Source organism: Phocoena sinus, chromosome 4 (assembly GCF_008692025.1).
Source record: "Phocoena sinus isolate mPhoSin1 chromosome 4, mPhoSin1.pri, whole genome shotgun sequence".
Lineage (NCBI taxonomy): Eukaryota > Metazoa > Chordata > Mammalia > Artiodactyla > Phocoenidae > Phocoena > Phocoena sinus.
In genome coordinates, this window is record NC_045766.1 from 18,971,299 (window position 1) to 18,988,488 (window position 17,190).

The window sequence follows — 17,190 nt, forward strand, 5'->3', positions numbered from 1 at the left end:
AATGGCCAAGCTGGCTGGGGGCACGAGGTCCTGGCCATTCCTGCCCAGTGGGGACTCCCTGGTGGGCAGTGCCTGCTCTGGAGCTCCCACAGGGTTGGTGGAGATGTCAGCCGCAAGGCGGTCTGGGGCTCCCCTCTCCCCACTCCTGCTTCCCGCTCTCCCTTCTCCCACAGGGGTCAGACCTGCATTACACGTGAGCGCTTTCCCTGCCCGATCCGGCTTCTTCCGCCGGTGTGACTCCCCAGCAAACCGACTGCAATCCTATCTCCATCTTGGCAACTGCACCCCAAAGGCCCTAAACTGACACAGTTGGGGTACAGATGTCTCCAGCCCCCACCCAGCCCCTGCTAAAGTGCCCAAAACAGGAAGAAATACCAGAGAGTGAGAAACATTGTACTGTATTTAAAGGTTTACATATAATAAATTAAAGCTTTTCAAATTTTAAAAAAAAGTAGTTATATACATAACCTAATTTTAGAAATAATATCAAAAATTTAATTTGTGGTTCTTTGGGGATATGAGGCCCTCCTTCCCTCCCACCCACGAGCAGGCCCTGCCAGACATCAGCTCTGGGAAGCTCTCCAAGGTCACCCCAGGCTGCACTGGGAGGCTCTGTCTGCGCTCCCATAGCATCCTCATCTCTGTCAACAGATTATGACCCTGTACTTTTCACCCCCCATCTCTGCCTCTACCCCAACTCAGCAGTCAGAGGCTGGAGGACCTCAGTAAATGGCTTTGGGTCAATCAGTGAATGACTGGCTCAGGCATAAGTCCCCAAAAGGACCCCATAAAAGACCCATCTCTACAGCGTTTCTGCAGGTTTACAAAACACTCCGGACTAGAGACCAGGTGTTTCCTTTCAGTCTGGAGTGAACATGGAGGTGGAGGAAGGATGCTCCTCTGAGGTCCTGTTACAACCCTTTCTCAAGCCCTGGGACCCAGGGGCACTGCCAGGGCCCCTCACAGGGGGCGGGAGAGATCATATCCATCTTCTGCTCTGCTTCTCTCCAGGGGAGAAGACCTCTCGGTTACTGGTGACGACAAGAGGCCCAGCAGCCCCATCTGTTGCGGTGGGGGGGGGGGACCGTGAGCCAGCCCCACCCCGCTGGGCGACGAGGCTGGTCCTCTGGCCGCCAGGCTCTGGGACAGGATCACCAGCCAGGGGCCCTGGGCTGACCAGGGCTCCAGGAGCTGGCACCAATCTTCTCTGGGAGCTTCGAGCGAGACAAGGGCTTTGGTTTCTCTCTCTGGATCACGTCCTGGGGGAGATCTTCCAAGGAAGAGGTCTCCAAGTCACTCTCATCTTCAGAAAGCTGCAGGGAGGGGAGGGGGAGAAGAAAATGCATCTGACAAGGGGGGATGGAGGGAGGGGAGGGGGAGAAGAAAATGCATCTGACAAGAGAGGATGGAGGGAGGGGAGGGGGAGAAGAAAATGCATCTGACAAGAGAGGATGCAGGGAGGGGAGGGGGCGAAGAAAATGCATCTGACAAGAGAGGATGGATGTGCAGGACGGACATGGGGACAAAATGCGGATTTGGAAGAAAGCAGGAGAGGGATGCTTCTCCTCCTGCCTTCTCATTCCCCTGAGAACCTGCTTCAGAGACCTGGGGTCACAGCAACGCAAACACCCCTGAAATTCCACTGGCCACACCAAGGCAAGCTCCTTGGAGAGGCCTGTGGCAGAGCAGGTTGCTCTTGTTGTAATTTAAACTTCGTCCAGACTTTTTAACTGCCCGCAGTGATGGATCTAGAAGCCTAGAGCCTCAACTTCTCCAAATTCCTGAGCTGATGCACCAGGGGCTAACACGCCCAACCCACCCGCCACAGACTTCTTGTCTAGGGGCTGGGAAACACTCTGACCATAGGAGCGTGAGGGGAACTCGAAGTGCCAGGAATCTTTCGGCCTGGAAAGGGTCTGCGCTGGGGCCAACTGAGGAGCCCAGAATGGGCCAAGGTCCCAGGCTGTCCTGGAACCAGAGCCACGGTCATCCCCCCAGAGCTCTCAGTGCCCAGGTCATTTGCCTGGAATGTAAGGCCAACCAATCAGAAACCAGCAGGGCCCGGGGGCGGCAAGCAGGCTCTGAGCAGTGCCTCAACCTGCTTAGGGCTGTCAGTGTTCTTTCACAACATGGGAAAAGGGATGAATACTTTTTAAATCCTTTAGACTCATTACTCTCAAACACACATGGGCTGCATAATAAACCAAACATGTTACGTAGTACAAGGCAGGTATTTGGGGTTGGGGGAGTATGCTAGGGAGAACCAAAAAGTGATGGCCCACTCCTTCTGGATTTTAGGGCAATAGCATCCCAGGATGCATCTTCTTGATTGAGAAAGGAGTGTAAAGTAATAAGAGTGCAAAATGTTTCTGCCTAAGACAGCAACAGGAATATGGAAGTTGTTCCCTGATGGGGGGTGGGCAGCGAAGAGGACGTCCTGACGGGAATGGTCTGGAAGGCTGAGCATCTGAGTTCTAAATCTGATGGCAGCGGGAGCCTGAGAGAGGCAAGGCCATCGAGACATTCTTAGTGATGAGAAATGGCCTTGAATATTTAGCCTAAATATCCCCCTTGTGTGCTGTGACCTACTCTGACGTACTGTGTGATGCTACTCCAACACCCCGCCCTGTGAAGAAATCTGCTCTGCACACAGCCTCGCGCTGGGGTCCTCGGGCATGAAGGAAGGGGGAGGGGTTGGCTGTGGGGTGAGGCGGAGCCGGAAGAGAGCAGCTACTGCCGGAAGCCAGACACAGAGCTGGGTCCAGGCTCTATCAGAGGCAGGAAGTGGGAGCGTGTGCGGCCCGGAGACACAACCCACTGAGCGGTTGTTCGTTTAATGAAACAACAAGCACTGGAAAGTGGCCATCGCTCTACCTGTGCAAGGGCAGAGGAGACAGTGAAGTCACCCGCAGTGTCACACCAGGGCCCAGGCTGACGCTCGCTGGGCCCTCCCTCAGGCCCCCAAACTCAGAGCTGGCTCTGTAGGGAATTGCAGGGCAGCCTCCAAGGTCCTACAGCCTACCTGGGGCTTCCCTCCTGGCACAGCAGCCCTCTGTGGCCCGGCATTGGGCTTGCAGAATAGACTGACCTCTCCAGCAGGTTTCTTGGTCGAAGCCCCCAGCTGCATCTCATGATTCCTGACCATCGACCGCACCAGTGTTCCTGGAAGGCAATCAAGGGGAAAAGCCCGGAGTCTGAATGCATCATCCTTATGGGTCACATCCAAGCCCTGGTGTGGATAAAGGGAGCGTGGAAAAGGGTCAAGAGGAAGAAGGAAGGGCAGAAACAGTACAAGAGGGGCCGAGAGAGAGAGGCCGAGGCCGGCGTGTGCTTGGAACATCCTGTAAGCGTACTGTGCACTTAAGGACACGGCTGGCTACACAGGCTTAGGAAGCTGCCCTTCCCTCTCCACGGGAGGCCGGGAGGAATCCCTGCTCAGTTGGTACATGAACTGCAAGACCAACGTGCAGTTCCTCCTCCAACACCTTCACAGAGAAACGAAGAAATATCATCGATATAAATTCGCACAGGAGGGCTGCGGGCCAGACACGCTTTCTGTGATCTCCACGCAAGAAGGGGGCTAAGCAGTGACTGCGTCATCAACGGACTCTGGTGACGTTGGGAGAGCAAGGTGGGTGTCCAGACCTCAGGACCGGCCAAGAAGCAGGGAGCTAGCCACGGACTTCCAGGATTCAAACATCTGGGGCCTGAGCAGAGGTCCGGAGCTACGACAGCCCTCGGCTCATTGATTCATTCAAAAACTGTTTGTTAAGGGCCTAATGTGTACCTCGCCCCTCATTACCCATCTTGTCCGGAAACCTCATTTTACAACAAAGGAACCGAAACCCTTCACACAAGCACACGCAGGGAGCAAGTGACAGAGGCTGAAGCGTGTCCGAGGACTCCAGATTCCCGGTTCCTAGATGTTTACACCCTATCATCTCGCCTGGCAGGTCGTCAGTACTTCTCCAGAGATCTGGTTCTAGTGGTCGATGGATTGGCAGGCTTGGAACACACTGTGGACAAGATGAAGTACTGCAGAATCCATGGACACTGGACTTGGCAGATAGAGCTGGGCTTACACCCCAGCGCTTCCACTTACTGACTTTGGAAAGACAAAAGTTCCATATTCTTTCATCTTTGGCTAGAAAATGCAACTGAAGCCAGAAGCTACAAGCCTCTTAACATTTTTATAAGAAACCTTCCTCTCCTGAGGAAGCCAGCGCACCTGAGCTCTTGCCAGGTGTCTGGGCGCTCCCCTCCGAGGTCTCGGTGTCAGACCAGTCTGAGTCATCCTGCGGCCGGGGCCCCATCCTCGAAGGAACTCTCGGGGGCTGGAGGGACGCATGAGAGCCGGTATCTGCCTCCGAGGCCTCTTCAGAACTGAACGGGGGCGTACTGCTGAGGAAAAGAAGAAACGGGCGATGTGTGGGCCAGAAGGAGGACGTTCAACACCACACTTCACCACTTGCAAGCTTGTCTGGTTTGCCCAGAGCCAGCCCTGCTCCCTCCCTGGGCCCAGACACCAGCCAGGAGTCATCTGGAGAGTGGCAGCCACACCAGCTCCTCCGTGAGCAGATGAAGACCCAGTGTGGCAACCGAGGCTTGGGGACAGGTGAGTAAGGGGAGGGTAGGTGTGTCCTGGCTGGGAGCAAAGGACCCCGGTCTCTTCATGGGAGGTAGGGCTGGACCGCACCTGAGGCCCTTCCTGTTCACTTCTGCCTCTGCCCCTCCCCTGTCTGCAGAAGGCTGTGGGGGGCCCACGACAGCGCGGGAGCCACACCACAGACCAAGGGAGAGCGCAGAGCCTGGCTCACCTCAGCCCGGGCCCCAGGGGAGGCGGGGTGCTGGAGGGTCCAGGCGCTCTGGAGCCAGGAGTAGGGGTGGGCCCCTGGGCCAGGCCCGGGCCATGGCTGCCGCGGCTCTGAAGAGGTGACACGGGGGACTCTGCCGGCTTGGATGACTGTGCCACGTGCAGGGTCCTGGCCTTTGTCTGGGCCTCTTTGGTGACCGGTGTGCTCTGCTGGCTTTTGACTAGAAACACAGGTAAGAGTGAGTTTCAGAGCATACCCATCTGGGCCCTCGAGCCTGAGAGAAGCAGAAAGAGGCTCCACACACGGGAACTGGGCAAGTCACTCTGTGCAGAGTACCGTCATAATCACAGCGGACTTAATAATTTCCCCCACCCCAGGGGTCCTGCTGCTGGCCAGACCTGGGGCCGGGACCCACGGTTTCATCAGAGACCAAGAGAGCAACTGGTGTTCCAGGGTTATGGCATCGTTTCGGGAGACCCGCGGGAGGCAGAAGGTCTGAAGAGGGTCCAACATGTCTGCAGCTCCCCCGACACAATCGTAGAAGCTGGCCTCGCCAAGGCCACCTACTCCCCTCTCTACCCAACCCAAGTGGCTGCTGCTGGAGTGCAGGCAGCCCTGCAGGAAGGCTCTGCTGCCACCAGAGGGCGCCGGTGGACCACCTGGCCCATCGAGATCCACACACCCGCCTCCCAGAACTCAGCTTGTGCAGGAGTGCTTAAGGCAGGCAATTAGATACAGCCCCTCCAGTTAGCGAATCACAAGGGGCGGGCAGTAATGCAGGATTGGCAGTTTTTTTATGGGAAGAGACGAGGAGAGAAAGTGCATCACAGGGAGTCCGAGTAAGTACTGTTTCATCAAACCCTTACGTGTGGACTGAGCCACAGCATAAAATGCATTTCTTACTGTAGTTCACAGTTCGAAAAGACGGTTCAAAATGCACAGCTCTCGGAGAATGCACTTACACAGAAGTGGGGTTTCTAGGAAAGAGTAAACTGAAAGGAGGGTGAACTTGCTGAGGGAAAATAACAACAGCTACAGTTACTATGCGCAGACCAAGCTAAGCACTTTACACCCAACATCCATTTAGCCCCAGGCAGGCTTCCAGGGATTCGGGAACACTCAAGACCCACGATTCCATGGAAGTCAGCGGCAGATGCAAACCCAGGTCATCAGTCATCCCAAATCTAGGGCTCTTGCCACTGCCTTGGCTGCACCCCGCAGCTTTGCCCCAAAACAAAAGAGGCATACTCTGAGCAGAGACAGGAGGTGAGCTTTCGTACAGCACTCATGGGGCCTAGAAAGAGAACACGTGGGTGCAGAGCTGGACGGAAGCCTACAAAATGCCGAGAGAACAGTGTTCATCTCACAGGTCAGTGATGGGCCCTGGAGAAGGCAGGACCCAAGGCCAGGGAAGCGGAGACAGAAGGTGGGGGCCAGGGGAGGTTCCCACTGCAGGCTCTGGGACCAAGCACTGGAGGGGAGGGTAGCACCTTGAAGAGCAAGAAAACTTTCTCTTCTTTTGGAAACCAGGACTCAGAGGGGGCTTCCATTCACCCTCCTTCGGGGCCCGTCCCCTCTCCGAGCTGCCCCAGCCTGTGCTTGGCCCTGTCACATCACCTAGTCCTGGCTGGTTTCCAGCTAAGGGAGCCGGCCCCAGCCCAGGTCAACCTCAATAAATACTGCACTCAATTAAACAAATTAGGAATGAGTGAGCATTTGAGGCAGAGGGTTATGTGAAAGGCAGGTTAGCAGCCAGGACAAACACCCTTCACTCTGAGATTTCTGTACAAGACTAAAAACTGTCCTTTCCTTAGAGCTTTTAAGGCCAGAAATTTAAACCAAATACAACAGAGTTACCCAGATCATCGACACAATTTTCACCATATTCTCAAAGGAACTGTCCTGTTCTCTATTTAACATTTTTATATAAAATGACACCACTTTTAAACATAAAGTACCCACTTCATACTTATGCAAGTAATAATTTTCATGAGCTCTCAGGATTGCTATGTTAGTAATATTTTTCCAATGTACATGAAGAAAAATAAAGATTAAATCTTGAAATTATTGATTCACGTACCAACTAAAATCAACCCTCAAAGCCACCAGCGATGGGTGGACCACACTCTGGAAACTTCCTTTGCATACAGAGCTCAGGTTGGGGCCTGCCTGGACACAAGGAGACAGCAGAAGCGATGTTCCTCTGGCTGCACACGTCCATGACCGAAAGGAGCTGGGGCATCACCCGGCCTGTGGATCTGAATCTAGAGGTGGGGGCTCCTGAGCCAAAGAACACAGTTCCCTTGCTCCCTGAGTGCCCTGAGGACAGAGCGCAGAGGGTCCTCGCCCACATACTTCAGTCCTCCACAAGACCCACAGGGCCTTTCAATATCACAAATTCCAGGGACAAAGCAGCGGCTGGACCCAGCCCAGGAGACATCTGAGTTCTGAGGACTTGTCCACCTGCCAAACTGTCCCAACCACTGCCCCAGAGCCGAGTATTCATTTGATAGATCCTTGCCTCCACCTGCAGCCTCTGTGCTGACAGGCCTGGTTTATAGAGCCACAAACAGAATGGGCTGCTCTCTGTTGCGGCAAAGCTCAACTTGTGATCCAAGCAAGTAAAACACTGCAGAGCTAAGCTGCTGAAGGGGGCAGCGCGTCGGAGCAGGGCCAGCTCAGGGCTGAGCACAGCTCTGGTCCTGGCTCTCCTCTGCTTCCCCGAGGGATTCTGGTGCCCACCCCACCCCATCCACAGACTCTGTTTTTCCAGCAGAAGACTTTTGGACTCAGACACCTGGGAGGACCCTGTCGTCTGGCCCTTCAGAGCAAAGCCCTGGATGTGGACGGGGGGGGATTACGCACCCCCTTATACGCAAACAAGCCTGCACCCTCGCAGGTCACAGCCCCGAGCAAGCCCACTCGCCAGCTCACCTGGAGCCTCGCCGTCTGGCTGGGACACCGGGGCCCTGTTCCACTGTCTCTCCTCCTTCACTCTGCTGCTGGCTTCCTTGATGAGCTTCTCCCTCAGACTCAGAAATTCAGAAAACCTCCCCGCCTTCTGCTCCCGCTGGGTTCGCAGGAGGGACTCCAGGTGTCGGAGGGTGTGAGCAGGGATTCCCTTTGCGTCCTGGAAGACCACAGAGGTTCCCTCTGGAGATGGGCTCCCCTTCTCCTTCCCTAAGCCTCTCAAAGCTTTTGCTGGCCTGGGAGTCACTGGGATCAGGGCCGGTGCTTCTGGGAGAGGAGCTGAGCATTAGAGCAGGGCGAGCAGGACCTGGGGGCCCCAGCAAAGCACACACAGCAGGATGGTGCAAAGGGGCTACGCACCAGTCCATCGACATCAAGCATACAGGCTTAGGTGGGACATGCCTCTCCACCACCCGACCGAATCCTACAGTGGGGAGACCATGGCTTGCTCCTTTTTGTACCCCTATGCACTATCGTTATGCTGGACACATTGTCCTCCGTGGCTAACAAGATTTGAAAACATCAACTGCAAAAAAACAAAGCCAGGCACCCTTCCAAAACCTACTGGAACTTGCTTGGGCTTTTGACATCCACCTAGAGCCCATGAGAAATCATTTAAGATTAGAAAGAACTGGTTTAATCAAGTCTGAACATAAGGCCAGAGTTAGATAGAGCAGTAGTTGAAAACAGTCAGTGATTAGGGGGCATCCTTGCTACATTAAACCTAGGTGTCTGTTGTTGTTGTTTTTTTTTTTTTGGAATTCTCAATGATGCGATGCTCAGCTTCTTTGATAACAAGATGTGTTTTTTAATAATAGATGTCACTGGGCTTCCCCGGTGGCGCAGTGGTTGAGAATCCACCTGCCAATGCAGGGGACACGGGTTTGAGCCCTGGTCTGGGAAGATCCCACATGCCGCGGAGCAACTAATAAGCTCATGCACTGCAGCTACTGAGCCTGCGCTCTAGAGCCCGTGAGCCACAACTGCTGAGCCTGCGAGCCACAACTACTGAGCTCACGTGCCACAACTACTGAATCCCGTGTGCCTAGAGCCCGTGCTCTGCAATAAGAGAAGACACTGCAATGAGAAGCCCGCATACCGCAGCTAGAAAAAGCCCGCGTACAGCAATGAAGACCCAACACAGCCAAAAATAATGCCTTTCACGATAATATGCATACTCTGGTTGAACACGGGCATGTAGGGACAATGGTGTTCAAATGCTAATTTGTACCAGAATGTTCAGAGCCTGCTCCACCCACAGCCACCTGCTGAGTGGGCATGGCCACGTGTGCCACCGATGATGGACACTTCACCCAAGGGGCCCCTCCAAAGGCCACACTGAGCCAATTAAATTCCCTCTGTCAGAAACAGAGACACAGTCCTTTGGGGTACATATAGTCCCTTTGTGCAGGAGAAGATGGGACATCTTGTTTGATAGTTCCACTGAGACTCTATCCAGTTGGAGAGGAGTAATCTGTCAAAGTAATATCCACGTATTGTCCACCGTCACACCTGGACCTTCAAGCTAAGGCACATCCCCTTATTATTCATTCCTATAGCATCCAATACCTCTCTTGCAGAGTTATTTCTCACAATGGTAAGTTATTAAATTTCTGGACAATCACTGTTTAATACCTGAGTTCCCTACCATTTGTAAACTCGGTGAAAACAATGACCAGTTCTGTCTAACTCATCACTGTATTCTCAGCATCTAGTACACTACTTAGCACAAAGGTGCTCAGTAAATATTCCTCGAGTACGTGAGCAACAACAACAAAACAGAGACGCAGAAGAAAGTAGCCAATGAGTGGAGAGCACGGAGAAGTCAGGACACAGGGTGACATCTCAGGAAGCCACTGGAGGAAACAGAGAAGCGACCACAGTGTCAGCTGTGCAGGTTTATATTCCTGGATACCAAAGGTGCCCCACTGGAACAAATAAGATGAATCAGCTTACCACGTAAAGAACAATCGACCCCTTGTCGGTTCAAGAATGCCCTGTGTCTAAACGGTAGGTACCGGCCCTGGAACTCACTCGCTTTATCCCCATGCTTTCCAGCTTCTCCTCCAGGGTGTCCTCCAGGACTGGCCTGAACTGCTTCAGCAAGGTGGGGTTTCGACTGAGAGCTGCCAGCACCTTCTGCTGTCCACTGCCAGAGTCCTCCAGCTCTGCAGCACAAGACGACCACCAAGGTCAGCCTGGATGCCCGAAACCTCTACTCCCAAAGCCACACCACACCCAGCCAGGGATCCTGGTCTCCAGCCTGTGCACCCAGGGCCACCAATCCCCTCTGAGTGTCCATCCCCGGGTCCTTCTCCTCCTGGGAACCACTGCTGCAGACCCCCGACCCACCTTCAGGATCCTCATCCCCTGCCGGTCTGGACCTTCAAGATCTGGCTCAGTCCTGTCCCAGGTTAACTGAGAGATCTCAGGCTTTTGACTCACAGTTGAGGCCTGACAGCAGTTTGTTCCCTGGGCTCTGGTCTTCACGCCCCCCGCCCCCGCCCCAGCTTCATTGAGCTATAACTGACATACAGCACTGTATAAGTCTAAGATGTACAACATAATGATTTGGCTTACATGCATGATGTATGTATACATATACATATGGTGGACAGATAGCTCCCTGCTCCCCTTGTTTACTGCCTAAATCAGGCGTTCTCCCTCCAATTACATACATCAGAATTGCCTGGGTTTAAAGTGTACATTCCCTGGCCCCATCCTCCAGAGAGTCTGATGCCATAGGTCTGGGGAAGGGCCCTGGAATCTGCATTTTAACTTGCCCAGATGATTCTGATGGAGGTGAGCCACAGGCTGCACCTTGAGAAATACCGACCCAGCGGGTAACAAGATAAGCAATTACAATAAAATGTGATAACTGCTACAAAGGGGCCATCCCGGGTGAGTCAGGGAAGGCCTCCCAGAAGTGCCCTTCAGGTCCAATGCCGGGGGCCACTGTGGTTACAGAGGGACCAGCCTTTTGATTCACTCAGTAGACGTTTACTGACAAGTAATGTGGAGCTTGAACAGGCCAGTGCTGAGGACACTAAAGAAAACCCTCAAGGAGCTCACAGTCAAGGCGATGGCCTTAACCCTGGCTGCCTATCAGAATCACCTGGGCTCCATCCCAAGCTAATTATAGCAGAATCTCGGAGGGTGGGCCCCAGGCCTTAAGATCTATTTGTGAAACTCCCCAGACCTAACAACAGCCATGCCTGAGAACCAGCTGTTCTAGAGCAGCGGTTCTCAAAGTGTGAGCCACGGCATCGGCACCACCTGTCACTTATTAGAAACGCAGATTCTCAGATCCCAGTCCAACCTACTGAATCAAAAATTCTGGAGCTAGGGGCTTCCCTGGTGGCGCAGTGGTTGAGAGTCCGCCTGCCGATGCAGGGGATGCGGGTTCGTGCCCCAGTCCGGGAAGATCCCACATGCCGCGGAGCGGCTGGGCCCGTAAGCCATGGCCGCTGAGCCTGCGCGTCCGGAGCCTGTGCTCCGCAACGGGAGAGGCCACAACACTGAGAGGCCCGCATACTGCAAAAAAAAAAAAAAAATTCTGGAGGTAGATCCCAGCAATCTGTGTTTTAACAAGCCCCCCACTGCCCCTCAGGGTTGACGCTCTTCCATAAAGTTTGCACAGGGCATGAGCCCCAGTTTGGGCTGCATGTTGAAATCACCTGTGGAGGTTTAAGTACTACTGATGCCTGGGATGCCCCTCACCGCGTGTTGTGATTTAGGTAGTAGGGGACTGGCATGGTCCTCCAGGGAGCTGCAAGCAGCCTGGGAGCTTCTTAGTGTACAGCCAGTTGCAGAGAGCCGTGGGCCCCGCAGCGGTCCTCAAACTAGAGCAAGTCCCAGAATGCCCTGGAGGGCGGGTGCAGACAGAGATGGCTGGGCCCTGCCCCAGAAGTTCTCATTCAGTCTGTGTGGCATGGGGCTGAGAATTTGAAAATTCTACATTTCTAATAAGTTCCCCAGGGATGCTGCTCTACTGGTCTGGGACCAGCAAGTGAAGAAGCACAGCACAGCCTGACAAAGGTCTAGGTCCCGCCTGCAACAGGATGGGGCGTGGAGGGGGTGGGGAGACATCTCCCTAACTCGCCCTTCTCAGCCTCCTTCTCTTCGAACTCTAGGCCCCCACTGGAGGATTTGGTTCATCCCCACTGTGGAGCTTGTGTAACTCTAATTTTTGCTACTGTATCCCAAGGTTAAACGCACTGGGTGGGGAGGGAGGTAGCAGAGGACTGATTAGGTAAATTTAGGTTCATCCATCCAATGGAATACTGTGAAGTCCTGAAAAATTAATGCAGCGGCTCTATATAAAGGGATTAAGCAATAACCACAGAAAAATATGTACACTGTGCTCCCGTTTAGGAAAAAGGAAAAGAACGCGTACATCTATGTGCCTGTGTTTGCACCAAGTATCTCTGGAAAGGTGCGTGACAAACCATTAACAATGGAATCTCTGGGCGGAGACTGGATGGCCCGGCAGGAGGGAGACCTACTTCTCACTGTGCACCCTTTTGCTTTTCTTTCCTTCTCCCTTCCTTCCTTCCTTCCTTCCTTTTTTTTTTTTTTTTGGTCAATAGCATAGATTACTGTCTCAAAAGTAAACTACTACATTAAAAAACAAAATAAAACACCCCACGATGAACTCTTTGGTGACACCAATAAAACCCTTTCCTGGGTGCACCTGTTGGGTCGCTCTGGGACTGTCACATCACAGCCTGGCTGGGCAGGCAGGCCTGGTCAGCAGGTTGGCTGTGAGCTCTCTGACCTTTCCTGGGAGCTCCTTCTTCCTGACCCTCTCAGGAGAGTCTATTTTTTTCACTTCTCCTCCTTTGCATTCCCTGGAAACATCTGGTTGGGAGCTCGGCAGAGGGAGTGAATTAAAGCAGCAGGTACCCAGGGCTCTGCAGAGGGCGCCTAACTGATTCCTGCACATCAGTTAGGTCCCGTGTGATCTGTCTGCAGCACGCTCGCCATGCAAAATAAAACCGCAAAGGTCATTTGAAGCCCACGCAGGGAGGCTGCATCCACTGCTCTGGGTAGTACCAGGCAAGTGGTGGGGCAGGCACCAGGGACAGGCTATGCAGCAGACACCGCGCCAAATCCTGACTCCACCACCTGCCGGCTCTGTGACTCTGGGAAAGTCACTGACCCTCTCTGAGCCTGGGTGAACCAGCAGGCTGCACGTTAGTACCTGTGTGTCATGTGCCTGGCAAGCACAAAGTGCTTAAGAAATATTGATTTCACGTCCCTAGTTCCCATGCCCCAGCCTCAGGTAGCCAGATCCCGTTAAGCAGGGACAAGCTAAACAATGAAGAGCGCAGCCCCCAGGGAAGAAAAGGGAGCCTCACCTTCCTCGGAAGAGTCCTTCTCTGTGTCCACAGCTTTCGGGCCCTTGCGGATCCCTGAGGAGAGCAGGAGTAGTTAGTGTCTCCAATGCCTTGGACCCCATCCCCGCCTTAGAGGAAAGCACGGGACAGCGTGTGAGTGCCCTGCCAGACACGGCAAGCCCTCGAGTCGGTTCTCTAGCAGAGAGAGGCAGGATGGAGCAGCAGTCACAACCATGGACCCTGGAGGCAGAAAGATCAGGGTCCACGTTCCAGCTCTGCCCCCCAACTAGCTGCACAGGACACGGTAAGTCCTTGAACTTCTCTAAGCCTCAGGCTCCTCATCCAGAAAGTGAGAACAATAATACCCGCCCCATGTTAAATCACGGGGACAATGGATTTGAAGTCCATGGCACACAGCTCCTATGAATGGCACACACCCCAGCCCCAGCACCCAGGAGATCAAGGCCATAGGAATAGTGCCTCTCTGAACTGGTTGTGAGGCTGGGAAAGAAATGTCTAGCCTCGAGGCAGGGGACGGGGGAGATGTGTGGGTCTGCAAGGAGAGGCAGAAGGGAAGCTACAGACATAGGGCAGAAGAGGCGGGGTGGAGTAGAAGGGCCAGGTTTCATAAGCAGGAGCGGTCCCCTGTAGGTTGCTGGCGCCCTTTAAACGCCAGCGCCTGTGTCCATCAGACACACACAAGCACGCACACCAGCACGCCGGAGTACCCAAGAGGAGGAGGGCGTACCCTCCAGACAGGCCACGTTCACACAGATTCGCAGAGACTTGGGGTCAACTCGCTACACGCTGGAAACAAGGTAAAGCTGGAGGGAACTGAATCACAGGCACGGTGAAGTAGAAAGAGCCTGTTCAGGAGCCCTGCCTGCCCCATCCATCACTGCCCCCAAGATCCTCACTCCCTGCTCCCACCTCATGCCTCCACCGTCCTACAGAGAAGAGCAGGCCAGGCAAGAAACCCTGCCAGCCACATGGAACGCCTTCAGCACAAACCTGGGCTGCAGCCCTGTCTGTCCCAGAAACCGACGTCTTCTCACCCTCCTCCACCCAGCCAGAGAGCCTGACGCTACAGGTTCCTGAGCTGCTGCCACCAGCCTCGTCCTATACATTGACTGGTGGAGGACAAGAGACAGGAGAGGCCAAGACGATAGCCACGATTGTTACAAACCTCCCCGTACAGACTTACCCTCCACCTTCCTGAGAGACATGGTCTGGATCTGCAAAGATGTGGAACAGAGCAGGTTACAGCCAGCAGGGGACTCCGCTGTGAGCGGTGGCTCTGCCTAGTTCTGTGAAGAAGGGACGGCCAGTGTTTCCATGCCAACCACTGGGAACTAGAGGGAGCTCACAGTACTCTGCCCCAGCCCCTCAATGGCACCAAGGGTGAACAGCAGCAACTGAGATGGCACCATGCTCCACTTTCCCTTGGTGAGGAGACAAGAATGCCCCTCTTCAGAGAGGCCTGTGGTTTGAAGGGCAGGAGCCCCATGCAAGCAGAGGGGGCAGGCACACAGGCAGTACTGTTGGTATAATTGGTGGAAATCAGCCAGGGCAAGGGAGGCTCCCCTCCTGCGATGTGGGCATCTGAGCTGAGTGCCCCGTGGGAGGGAGGAGGCATGATGTGGACGGTCACCGACTCTCTGCTCAACCCCTCTTTTCCAGGAAGTGCTTCTTCCTCCTCCTTCCACGTAGTTGCAGACAGGACAGCCCCTTGTGGCAACGAGTCCCCCACACCACAGCCAGGTTTGGGCAGAGAATTCTGGACTGGTAACATGTGAACTCAAGAGCTCTTGACAGCCAACTGGTTTGAGTTTTGGTTGTCACTGTTTATTTGTTTGCTTATTTGTTTTGCCATGTAGGGCAGACACGGAGTGGAAGCTGACCTTCAGAGTAAAAGAAAAAATCGAAGTGGATACAGAGAGAGGAAAAGAGACACACAGCAGAGGAAAACTCCTGACTACACTCATGTCTCTGGTCCCAATTCATTCCTAGACTTGGCTGCACCCCTGCCTCGAGCTCTCTGAGACACCCCGTCTACCCTTATGACAAATCCCCTCTTCTGCTTAGGCTTGAGTTGTTTTTCATTACCTACTGATGAATGACTCATCCAACATCCATTTCTAACTATTCCTCCTTTGCTTACCTCTACCCTAGAAAGTATAAAACGAATTATTCCCTTTCTAACCTTCCTTGCAACTATAGTTGCCCATATAACACAGCTTTGAACAGTAAAATATAAGTAGAAGTCTTGGGAAAGAGCCTTTTCATCAACTGCTTCCATTGGATATGACTGTGATGGTTGGGGCTATGGCAGCCATCTTGCAACTATGAGAGTCAAGCATGAGAACAAAAGTCAATATGCTGAAGATGGTAATTAAAACAAAGAAAAAAAGAAAAAAGAAACAGAGTCTGCGTTTCCAATGGCATAATCTTGCAGCTAAACCAAGGCCATCAACTGTCACCTCTTTTGGTGTTACAATAAAAATAAACCCCTGTTAACCTATTCTGCTATGTTTAGCCAGTGGGTTCCTAACTGAAACACGTGCAAACAAGAGTTCTGGGTAACATAAGGAGGAACCCTCCAGACTGGACCTGAGGCGGCCATAGCTGTGAAGAGTTAAGTGTGTTGGGGGAGAAACAGTAAAAAGAAAAGCAGCAGGGCCATGGTTAATAAGATATGTTGACGGTGAAGTACAGCTGGGAGAACAGAAAGGCACAAATAGCAAGAGGTACAGGAACAGTGGATTAGACAGTGACAGTGGGTGCTCAGCCCAGGGAAGCTGTGTGGAGGGTGGTATCGGACCCATGGCAAAGGACCTGAGGCCACAGGAGGGCCCAGCTGGGGACAGATACTCGTCTCCACCGACCTGGGGCTCAGAAGGAGGAGCTGAGCCCAGGCTGGGCAGACAGTGATCTGCATTAGATGAAGAGTCACAGGGGCCAGTTCTAGGAGAGGGTGCTTAGTGAGTGACGCCTTTTCATCACACTAGTTTATCTGACAACTTCATCAGAGGCAGTCAATTTATGAAAAAGGAATTAGTTAAGAAATGATGTCTGAGGACACAGTGAAAGGGGCACACGCTTTGCATTCCACCTGCCTGGCGAGGGTTGAATCTCACCCCTGTAATTTATAACGTGCCCCGTGTGGACTCGAGTGAGGCGCTTGACTTCTCCTGCCTGTTTCATCATCTGTCAAATGAAGATGGGGAGAAGGTAATGTCTACCTTGAAGGGCAGCAGTGAGGCTTCCACAGAGGGATAAGCAAAGTATCAACCAGGTGCTGGCCCTCACAAGGTCTCTGGTGGTACCGTGAACCCACTAACACAGGACAGCAGGCACGTCTTCAGCACCCTCATCACTTCCTGCCCCTCAAATCTGAGGACTCTTCTCTCTCCTCAAAGAGTCTGACTAATGAGGCTAGTGCCGATAAGTCCAGAAGAATCTAAGGAAATCCTCACAGGGAAGAGGCCTAGGGCTCCAGGTCCTGGCTGGGAGGAGGGACACACCTACCATCTCCTCCTGGGAGGCGATGAGCCTGGTTTGTTCCTGGAGCTGGGCGCGAAGGGCAGTGATCTGGCGCTGGGCCTGGAGAGCTGCTTTCCTCTGATCCTGAGACAGGGAGGCCTGGAGCCTCTTGTTCTGCTCCTGCAGCTGGTGGCACAAGATGGTCGGTCAGTCACATGTTTGCAGGGACCTCTGAGTGCCCAGTGCCTGCAGGGCCTGCACCTGTAGGCAAACGCTGGTCGGGGTTTCACCTGAAGCAGGTGGAGTGTCTCCAGACCTGGGCAGGTGGCTTTCTAACAAGACTGACTTCCTTCCCATTTGAGAACATTTCAAGTGGTGCCTGAGAAGTGAGAACTGAATGCAGGCCCCTAAGATCAGGGCAAAAGGCTCCCTGTCAGGTGTGCCACCCACTGAAGGACTGTCAAGTTGAGGTCATTCGAAAATCATCAAATGGATGTTTTTAGGTGAAGACAAAAGGTGAAGGAAATGCGGTCTAAGAGCAGAGAGAAAATGACACTATTTATTTTTAAATAAAACCTCTGATG

At 53.4% G+C, this 17,190-nt stretch overlaps 1 protein-coding gene across 16 annotated transcripts in view; it reads right to left on the reverse strand.

Annotated features, from left to right (window-relative positions):
- Positions 1-388: 388 nt before the first annotated feature.
- DZIP1L (DAZ interacting zinc finger protein 1 like) overlaps positions 389-17,190 on the reverse strand; it is a 47,125-nt gene continuing 30,323 nt past the window's right edge. For 10 of the 16 annotated variants that reach the window (XM_032630886.1, XM_032630888.1, XM_032630883.1 and 7 more), the window contains 9 exons: positions 16,652-16,792; positions 14,328-14,358; positions 13,145-13,198; positions 9,819-9,952; positions 7,749-7,944; positions 4,818-5,034; positions 4,229-4,401; positions 3,023-3,162; positions 389-1,313 (listed from right to left, as the gene is read on the reverse strand). In XM_032630886.1, the coding sequence (XP_032486777.1) occupies positions 1,152-1,313; positions 3,023-3,162; positions 4,229-4,401; positions 4,818-5,034; positions 7,749-7,944; positions 9,819-9,952; positions 13,145-13,198; positions 14,328-14,358; positions 16,652-16,792 (1,248 nt within the window). In that variant the 3' untranslated portion in view covers positions 389-1,151. Of the gene's footprint in view, positions 1,314-3,022; positions 4,017-4,228; positions 4,402-4,817; positions 5,035-7,748; positions 7,945-9,818; positions 9,953-13,144; positions 13,199-14,327; positions 14,359-16,651; positions 16,793-17,190 lie in introns of those variants that run through there. The other 6 variants (XM_032630878.1, XM_032630876.1, XM_032630882.1 and 3 more) reach the window with 5 other exon arrangements.